This window comes from Lactuca sativa, chromosome 3 (assembly GCF_002870075.4).
Source record: "Lactuca sativa cultivar Salinas chromosome 3, Lsat_Salinas_v11, whole genome shotgun sequence".
NCBI lineage: Eukaryota > Viridiplantae > Streptophyta > Magnoliopsida > Asterales > Asteraceae > Lactuca > Lactuca sativa.
The window spans coordinates 42,713,516-42,723,282 of NC_056625.2; the positions used below are offsets into that span (position 1 = coordinate 42,713,516).

The 9,767-nt window shown below is 34.1% G+C and overlaps 1 protein-coding gene and 1 pseudogene across 1 annotated transcript; one reads left to right on the forward strand and one right to left on the reverse strand.

Annotated features, from left to right (window-relative positions):
* Positions 1–5,476: 5,476 nt before the first annotated feature.
* Positions 5,477–6,641, forward strand: LOC111919344 (pentatricopeptide repeat-containing protein At5g39680-like; annotated as a pseudogene).
* Positions 6,642–7,972: 1,331 nt separating this feature from the next.
* On the reverse strand, positions 7,973–9,470 carry LOC128132741 (protein root UVB sensitive 5-like). The gene is made up of 8 exons (XM_052769671.1): positions 9,446–9,470; positions 9,312–9,401; positions 9,129–9,229; positions 8,734–8,792; positions 8,577–8,623; positions 8,417–8,495; positions 8,250–8,326; positions 7,973–8,160 (listed from the first exon to the last, which is right to left on the reverse strand). Exons 1-8 carry the CDS (start codon positions 9,468–9,470, stop codon positions 7,973–7,975), a joined length of 666 nt encoding a protein of 221 aa, XP_052625631.1.
* Between the last annotated feature and the right edge of the window lie 297 nt (positions 9,471–9,767).

Genomic DNA, 9,767 nt, shown 5'->3' on the forward strand with positions numbered 1-9,767 from the left:
CACTAGCCGACTCGCCGAGTCGGTCATTTTCTCTATACCCCGGATCCCGCTCCGACTCGTCGAGATCCTCCCTGGACTTGACGAGTTGACTCATGACTTAGAGCTTTTCCTTTATTTTCTTGGTCTTTCTGATTCTGGGTGTTACATAGAATGGTCTCAACAATAATATCTAGTCTTTAAGTCTCAAAGGGATGCAAAAGTTCATCTTTTTCAACTTAATCCATTAAGTACAAGTCTCCAACTTTCAGATCTAAATCAAAATGATGTTTAGATGGATAAAACCTCCAACTTTATCCATAACAAGGTCACAAGCTTTCAAGATCTAAACTTTATGTAATAAAATGACCAAAAGCTCATAACATCCAAAACTAGCTAGATCTAACAAATGCATCATCAATATTCAAACTTTACACCTTTAGAAGATAGATCAAGGTGAACAAAGTCCAGATCTACAAGCTCCAAAGCAACCAAAATTTATCCAAGAAGTTCCTTCTTCTCCAAGGTGCACCATGCAAAATCCAAATCACTCAAAAACACCTTATTTTAGCACACAAGGCTCAACAAGGGTTAGGGTTTCATGGAAGGGGTGTTGGAGGGTTGGAGGCTGAGAATAGAGTGGGTTTGGGGGAGTTAAGGATCTTAAATAGAGCTCAAACCATGAAAATATAGTTTAGGCACTGATCGCGTACGCCTAGATCACTCAGAGTGCCTCAGTAAGCCCAGCATACGCCCCTCTGTACGCCCAACATACTCAGCATAACCCAAAACCAACCAAACTTCAAACGAGCATAACTTCTTTGTTCTAACTCCGATTTTGACGTTATTTATATCCACGGAAAGGTATTGAGGAGATCTACAATATTATCTAAATATCTTGGACTAAAAACTTCTTGAAAAAAATCAATATTTCATGCAAGAACTCGGCCTATGACGTTTACCGTTTTACCCTTTGACTCGAAAACACAATTCAAAGGTTTAGATATTAAACCATCATTACCTCCTTTTAAAAGTTCTAAACATCACCTCCTTAAGGCCCAAAGCCTTTACAAAATCAACTTCCGGCCCACAACCCTGAATTACAGAATGATCTAGAACAGGGTGTTACATATGATTACGTGGAACTCAAGCTGATGCGTGAGTTGGGAGACCCCTGCATGGTGATGGTGTGAGGACGCCCTTCATAATCTTTCTCTTATTCCTCCCTCTTTATCTCTCTCTTCCTATATATATATATATATATATATATATATATATATATATATATATATATATAACCTCCTTAATAAATGAAAATAATTTTGTCACATATCACTCTCTCATTAACTTGGACACATTCATTTTTTGGTATTTTTGAATAAATGTTTTTTTCATATGTCATTTTCTCATTTTTTTTAAAATCTTTTTCTTAATTAACACATCAATTAATAATTGTCTTAATTGAAAATAACCAAAAAAATACAATATTACAACTCATAGTATTTAATACGTTTCCTTTTAAATTCGAATTTTAAATCTAAAATTTCAAATTAAAATAATTTTTTTAAACCTTCATATTTAGTTTTTTATTTTATTTATCCCGTATAACATAAGGGTCTCACAACTAGTATATATATATATATATATATATATATATATATATATATATATATATATATATATATATATATATATCGGTGAGTGTATAGTGAACACAATTGCGGATCCATGCCGAAAATCAAGAAGGGTGCACCGTCGGCCGTTGACCATATAAATTAATAAAAAAAAATTAAAATAATAAGAAGTAGAATAACATTAAAACTTTTAACTAAATTTCATTTTATAATTGAAAACTAGGATGACACATAACTAAGAATCGGCTGATATTTTTTTCATTCATAACCTTGCAAAATCCTTCTCTTTCAACCATGCAAATTACACAATTATTTGAAAATTTATCCGAAATTTGATTCAGTTAAACAATAGAAAACCATTAAACAATAAAAATCATCAAACAAAACCATTATAACCATTTAACATAAATTAATCGGCTGAGAGTATTAAATCAAAGCAAAAATTAGTTTACAAAGCAAAGATCAGTTCAGAGTATCAACGCAAAAATTAGAAATAAGAAATCCCTCAAATCAGGTCACACAAAACCATCAAGCAAGATAAACCCATTTTAGTTTCGAAATGAAACACAAAATTAGATTTAAGAGTATCAAACTCATTTCTGAAAATTGAACACAAAATCAAAACAAATCAATGGAATAAACTTACAACTTTCCGAAGACGGTGGTGTGTGATGTTAAATGATGATGGGTCATGTGCATGACAGATGTTGTCGGTCAGTGAGCGACGTTAGGCGATGATGTCCCATCAGACATCGATGGTTGTGGAGTGCTAACTTCCAACAATGTTGATTTGCTTAAGCTACTGGAGCATGGTTTCTACTTCTTAGTTACTTGGTAGGCTAGGTTAAAATAACGAGAGAGAAAAATCGGTCGAGAAAAAGGGAAATGTTGGATGAGTGGGACCAATATTTTTTGAAATGGAACCATAGTAAAAAATAAAAACAAAATAAATAATTTTTTTTACATATTTCTAGTGGGACCAAATTTTAAGCGGGGGCCATGCACCCCACTTCTTGTGAATTGAATTCACCACTAAGGTCATCTCCAATGCATTGAACTCATATGAGTTTAATAGATTGACATATATACATTCCACTTACTATATAATTTTACCTATTAAACTCTACACTCCATTAAACTCATATGAGTTCAAAGGATTGACACATATATATTTCATTCATTATATGTGTGTGAGTTCGAGAGAGGAGAGAGAGTGTAAAGTTCAATCCTCATTCTATAGAGTGTCATATCATTAACCTACAATGATGATTTTGAGTTCAATGGGATTCAACTCTCCATTATACTCCTATTAGAGATGTCTTGTAACAACGTAAATTTCATGCCAAAAATTTTCATTTTCAAACACATGTCATATTTATGAAAAATCTCAAATATCAACATCAACTCATTTTTTCAAAAATTGTTTATCACAGATCCAGAATCCCCCAACAACATATCTCCAATGTGAGAGTGTGTACAATCAAGTCGGGGCCTTCCCGCGATCATCGGGAGTACCTGAAACACATAACACATAACACGGTAAGCACGAAGCTTAGTGATTTCCCCAAAATACCACATGCATCACGTTAGCCACTCGAGGCTAACTCAATACGACCCTCTGGTCAATGTGTTCTCAGTGGAGACTCTCTGGTCCCACAACTCGGGTGGACCCTCTGGTCCTAACTCAATAAGCTCATAATAATAATACTCAGCATAAATCACAAAGACATAATGCATAATATCGCAATACACAGATAAGCACATAAGACTCCTCAGTTACACAAAGATACCACTCATGGTAAGTATAGTGAGAAGACTCACCTCGTAAGCTAGCGAATAAAAGTCTCATACTCAGAAATCTCAAACTAGCCTCCGCCTAACACATCGGATAGTCATCTCTAATTAATACTCTATTCATACTCAAATATACCAAAGGTTGTTCTCTTTTTCTTGCTAACTCTTGGAATGGGTAAAATACCATTTTACCCCTCCATGGTCTCCATTACTCATGTTAACCAAACCCTAAAGTCAACAGAAGTCAAACTCGAGTCAACAGTCCAGGTTTGACCTGACTCGCCGAGTGCACTCATGTGACTCGTCGAGTCCACTCATCCCCCAGGAGTCTTTGCGAAGGTCCAGCTTGTCGAGTTAACCCCTAACTTGCCGAGCTACAGTATGGCCAGCTCATCGGGACAACCCTAACTAACTCGTCGAGTCAGCTCATCGACTTGACAAGTTCATTCAGACCCAAGTCGTAATCAGACGATTTCGAGGCAGAAAACCCTCTCACACTCTAGATCTAAGCTCTCAAGGCTCGTTTATCACGTAAAGCCACGAGCTTTACGTTCATGCATGACACTTAGGGCTAGAAATGCCAAGAACATGCTTTATTAAGGGTTTTTCACTCAAGGCTCTATTATGGCTGAAAAAAGAAGGGACCTTTGGACTCTAGGGACCTCACAAGGTCCAAATCTGAAGTCCAAATCTCTATATGTGCTTAATACACCCAAAGCCCCAATATAGACGGAAAAGAAGCCCTAAACTCTAATAATATGAGATCTACCCAAACTAATGAGAAAGGTATAAACTTTATACCTTTTACATAAGCTCTTGGATGAATAGCAACAGATCTAACAACCTACTCTTCATCCTTGCTTGAAATCCTTCTCTTCTGTTCCAAAGATGCACCAAGATACTCAATATTAGCTCAATACTCTCTCTATTAGCTCAAAGGCGATTATTGTTTCTCTCAGTGAAGGTAAGCAGCTGATGAGCTGCAAATAAGGCTATAAGTGCCCTTAAATAGGCCCCAAACATGGGGATTTAGGGTTTCTCTTCACAGTGTCTACTCGATGAGTCGACTCCCTGACTCGTCGAGTAGATCATTAATCCCACGTGGCACAACGCAACTCTACTCGACAAGTTGCAGCACCAACTCGTCAAGTTGCTTAATCTTCCTTAAAATAAAAAATAATAATAAACCACATACCTGGAAGTCCGGATGTTAAATGGCCTAAGTGAACATCATTTTCCAACCCATTGAGTATCATGTGAAAGGGTATTTGGCATGCATGGTAAGTTGGAGATGCATTCCGTTTAGCCTAACGAGACTTAACACCACATAGAGGCAGGAAGGTGTTTCCATCCCCTCGACAATGTTGAGGGTTTCCTTCGTAGAGGTCTCATTCAGCACATGCTAATAAAAATTAAAAACTAAAATTTGCATATATATATATATATATATATATATATATATATATATATATATATATATATATATATATATATATATATATATTGTAAAACATATTAGTCATATCTTGATTTTTTAAGAGGTATAAGATACAAATTTTTTTGTACAAAACAATTTTGTATAACAAAATCATTAATACTTATAAAAATTTTGAAGACTTAAATTAAAAAACTTAATTAAAAATTTAATATGGAGCAAAATAACAATTTTAAAATATTAACTTCATCTATATAAATTAATTTATATTTGTTAACTAAACATCGATAATAATTAATTTATATCAAATATATAAACAGACAATGTAAATATAAGTTTAAAATTTAATATTTTAATTAAAAATAGTATTTTTTTATTACATAATAATTAAAATTAAAATCTAATAGTTATTTGCTGGAAAAAAAAGAAAAAAAAAACTATTCTTTAAAAACCTATTAATCAATTGCGGCTGCTTTGCAGGCACAATCTAGTAGGTTAAATTTCGCCTCACCCTTACCTTCTGTCCCTGCAGGGATACGTATGTATATGCCTGCGAAAGTTAAGTATATGCTATTGCTCCAGGTACTTTTGTTTTTCCATCTATAATCACTTTCGAAACACGGATATATACACAGCAATGTTGGTTGCTTACTTGGAACACGTGTCCTTCGAGGAGTCCTTTGAGAAGTCGTTCGAGTTGTTTTTTAAAATGCAACATGAGGATGTTGTTCAAAACGAATCTACCTTTTCTATTCTACTCACTGTCAGTGCTCAATTATCCTCTATGAGATGTGGAAAGATGTTACATGCACTTACAGAGAACTGGAGAAGACTGGATTCAATGGTCATAAGATTGTCGAGGATGCCTTGATCAACATGTACTCGAAGACTGGCGACATTAAAGCTGCTGAAAAGGTGTTTTTAGATATGAATAATGATCGTGATATTGTAACCTGGAACATGATGATATGTGGATACTGCTATCATGGCCTTGGTAACGAGTCACTGGCTTAATTTGTTTCAAGAAATGTTGGAATTAGGGGAAGATCCCAACTGTGTGACTTTCATCGGTGTTCTTAGTGCGTGTGGACATGTGGGGCTTGTGGAAGAAGGGTTCTACTATTTGTACGAGTTAATGAAACAGAAAGGTATCAAACCTGGTTTAGAGCACTATATGTGTATCATTGACATGCTAATCAAGGCTGGACAACTAAATGAAGCTTTAAGTTTCATTTTATCAACACCAAGCAAATGGGATGTCTTTGGTTGGACTACCTTGCTCAGTGCCTGTCGTGCTCATCAAAACTATTCTCTAGGCATCAGAGTTGCCGAGTTGATCCCTGATGACGTGGCAAATAAGGTGAGTAAGAGTTGTGGAGTCACAGAAGTTGGTGAATTGATGGATATAAAAGAAGAGCGTGGGGGTGGCTGGATGGAAACCGAGAATGATACTTTTTCACTTGTTTCGGTTGACAATGGAGATCCAGGATTTGTTGAGATTCATGATTTCATGAAGCATGCAGTTGTTTGCTGATATTAAAATTCCTCCTGATCAGGATGGAATGAAGGGAGATAATATAGATGGTTATCACAGCGAAGAGCTTGGATTAGCTTATGCCCTATCGACCACAGATAAAACGATACCAATCTATATCATTAAGGCCTCAGGGAAGATATCTGCTGCTTCCCATTCTCTTATCAAGTTAATCTCCAAAGTAACAGATAGATTGATAACGGTGAGAGACGCCTACCAATTCCATACCTTCCAAGATGGACGTTGCTCCTGTGCAGATTATTGGTGATATATATATATATATATATATATATATATATATATATATATATATATATATATATATATATATATATATATATATATATATATATATATATATATATATATATATATATATATATATATATATATATATATATAACAACTTGCATGCACCCAATACACGCCTCCCTCTTGTAGGTATAGTATGATTACAGCTTAACTTTTCAAAAACTTAAGCTTCACTTACATCAATCAAGCATGATCCAGTCTTTTTAAATTCATCAGTAGTGGTCTGGTATGCATCAATCTGAAAAATTAATTGGTGATTGAATTATTTTGCATAGTTTATATGCATAGGCCTGCCGCCAATTGGAGACAAGAAGGATTTGATTTACCATTTTGCTTTTTTTTTTTTTTTTGATGTAGACGCGAAAAAATATAAGTAACATATCAATTGCTGATGTATGATGTATGTTCGCTGCAAGAAAATTTCGATTTAATTACGGAAAAATTCCGTAGCAAAATGATGTAATTCCGTAGCTAAACCTAAATAACTACGGAAGTTGCTACAGAATTTGCCAATGAGATTCCATAGTAAGATTTCTTGTAACAAAATGTTTAACTACAAAATTATAGTTCCGTAGCAATTTTGCTATGGCCGTTGCTATGACGTCTATCCGTAGCATTTCAACCACAACACACTTCCATCACAATTCCTTAACAATGAGTTATGTAGCAAATTCCGTATCTATTTTGTTACGTAACAAATTTCGTAGCTATTTGGTCCGTAGCAAATTCCGTAGCCATTTGGTCCGTAGCAAATTCCGTAGCCATTTGGTCCGTAGCAAATTCCGTAGCTAATTGTTCTGTAGCAAATTCCGTAGCCATTTGGTCCGTAGCAAATTCCGTAACTAACTGTTCCGTAGCAAATTTTGTAGTCATTCTTTCCGTAACAAATTCCGTAGCCATTCATTCCGTAGCAAATTCCTTAACAACTTTTTTGTAGTCAATTCCATAACAATCGTTCAATACCATTTTTTCTATAAAATTCGGTTATTTAATTTGACTTATTATATCAATTTACAAAAATACAATTAATATAAAACCAAAAATAACAAAGTATTTCTATAGAAACTAAAAGAAATATTCAATACATCAAAAGATACATATTTCAAAATTAAAAGTCACTACAAACTTAACGTAAAACATTATTCGATACATAATATTCTATCATTGTTTAATAAAAGTTTTGACTTGTTCACTAAATGTGTTAATGACATTCATTGCTTGTGCAAGTTGTTGTTCAAACTTTGCTTGAACATCCACATTTTTCTGCTGAAACTCCACATTCTTTTTCTAAGCATCCTCATATTTTTGTTGAACATCCTCATATTTTTGTTGAATATCTTCATATTGTTCGCGTTGTGTCTCAACTAACTTCTTCAAATTCTCAATCTCGACTTTTGTCTCGGCATTATTATCCTCGTATTGTTCGCGATGCATTTCAGAAGATCCTTTACTAAAAATATCAATCAAATGAATATCTAAAAATTTTAAAGCACACAACAAAGAAAATGAATATTATTTTTTAACTTTTAATGCTTTTGTTATTCGATCAATCTTGTAAATTTGCATACCTTTGCAAGATTCCCTAAAGATGCTAGTGGGAGGAAATATGCAGGATAGAGAGGTGTAGTGAGATCAAAGATGCTTCATATCACATTAAAACACAGGGGAAAAATTAATTTAATTTTTTTTAAAAAAAACTTGGTATTAAGTGGATAACAGAAAATTAGTCACCTTCCAGCACTTCCAATGAAGTCTGCATACATGCGCCATTGTTTTGGATCATCATCAAAAAGATTTCCAAATCTTCCACCTGTGAAAGGCAAATCCATCATGGTTAATGCATAAATTTGGTGTTTTTGTATCCATTTATGAGATTTTGAAGAAAACCTACCAATGAAAAAATGTCCAATGGCACCAATTCCATCTTTTGACACCCATCTACATGTTTTTGGTAAATATGTTAAAGTTATATAACCATATCTTCAACCCTAAAAAGAAATTCTTGCAATTATACTATCATAGTAGTATCAAGTTATATAGAAAATCACCCAATGGCAGAAGCAGAAGCTGCAGTTGTGGTTCCAGAAGAATTGTCTAAACCAACTGCCTGTATTATATAAATTCACATAATTTTATAAAAAAAAAAACGATAATCAAAGAACATTATAATCTATAATTCTATATTCTATCCTTTACAAAATCTATGATTCAGCCTTAAGTACTAGACAATGACATAAAACAAAAAGATCATGATAGTTACAAAAGAATAAAAAGAGATGAGTGAAATGAAAAACAAAGGGAATAAGAAGTAGAGGAAATTAGATTAGGGAATCAAAATGTTTGTTTGCTAATAAAAAGAAAGAAAGAAAGAAGAATTAGAAAAAAGGTAGCAAGTTAGATTGATACCCAATTAGAAGTATTGGCTTGAGTTAGATTGACATGCCTTTAGAAGACTTGAAGTGACCAATGTGTGACAAATCCATCCAGTGACATTGGTTGGAAACTGTAACAACATGTATTCCAAGTAATCATTTGAAACAGATCCTGATTTTGAAAAAAAAAAAAACAATTAGAGAAGAAAAATATTAGAGATACCATATGAGGTGAAAATGAAAAAGGAACAAACCAGGGAAGCCAGTAGGAAGAACAAAATCTTTAACTATATCAGGAAGCCATGGCAATTCTTTTGAACAATATCCATTAGATTTGGTGTCATCTTCAAGAAATGTTGTTAGGTGAAACTTGTTATCCAGTATATACCTGACAAAAGGAATTTGAACAGCATATTAGGTTGGAATCTACAATGTAGAGTGATTGTTTTACCCTTTTCTCAGCGTTAAGCGAGGACAATGATGAATTAGGGTCTCAAAAGCTCACAAGAGCTCAGAGGAAGAGACTTCAAAGAAAGAAACTCAAAGAAGTTGCTTCCCACCGCAGGCAGATTATCAGACCGGAATTGTTGGGTCAAAAATATGGTTTATACTTTGCTTTTCTAGGAAATTGTATTTTTCTGTAATGTTTATGAGTTTACGGTCAGGTTTACGGCCTAATGGGTGTTTACGGCCGTAAAACCATTTACGGC

Bases quoted from the DNA above. Each gene is read 5' to 3' on its own strand.
- LOC128132741 (XM_052769671.1), bottom strand. From the start codon at position 9,470: ATGCTGTTCAAATTCCTTTTGTCAG. The intron at 8,793-9,128 runs GCATGTCAATCT...TATATAATACAG, and splicing joins TCACTTCAAGTCTTCTAAAG to GCAGTTGGTTTAGACAATTC. The intron at 8,161-8,249 runs GCAAATTTACAA...TAAAATTTTTAG, and splicing joins AGGGAATCTTGCAAAGGTAT to ATATTCATTTGATTGATATT.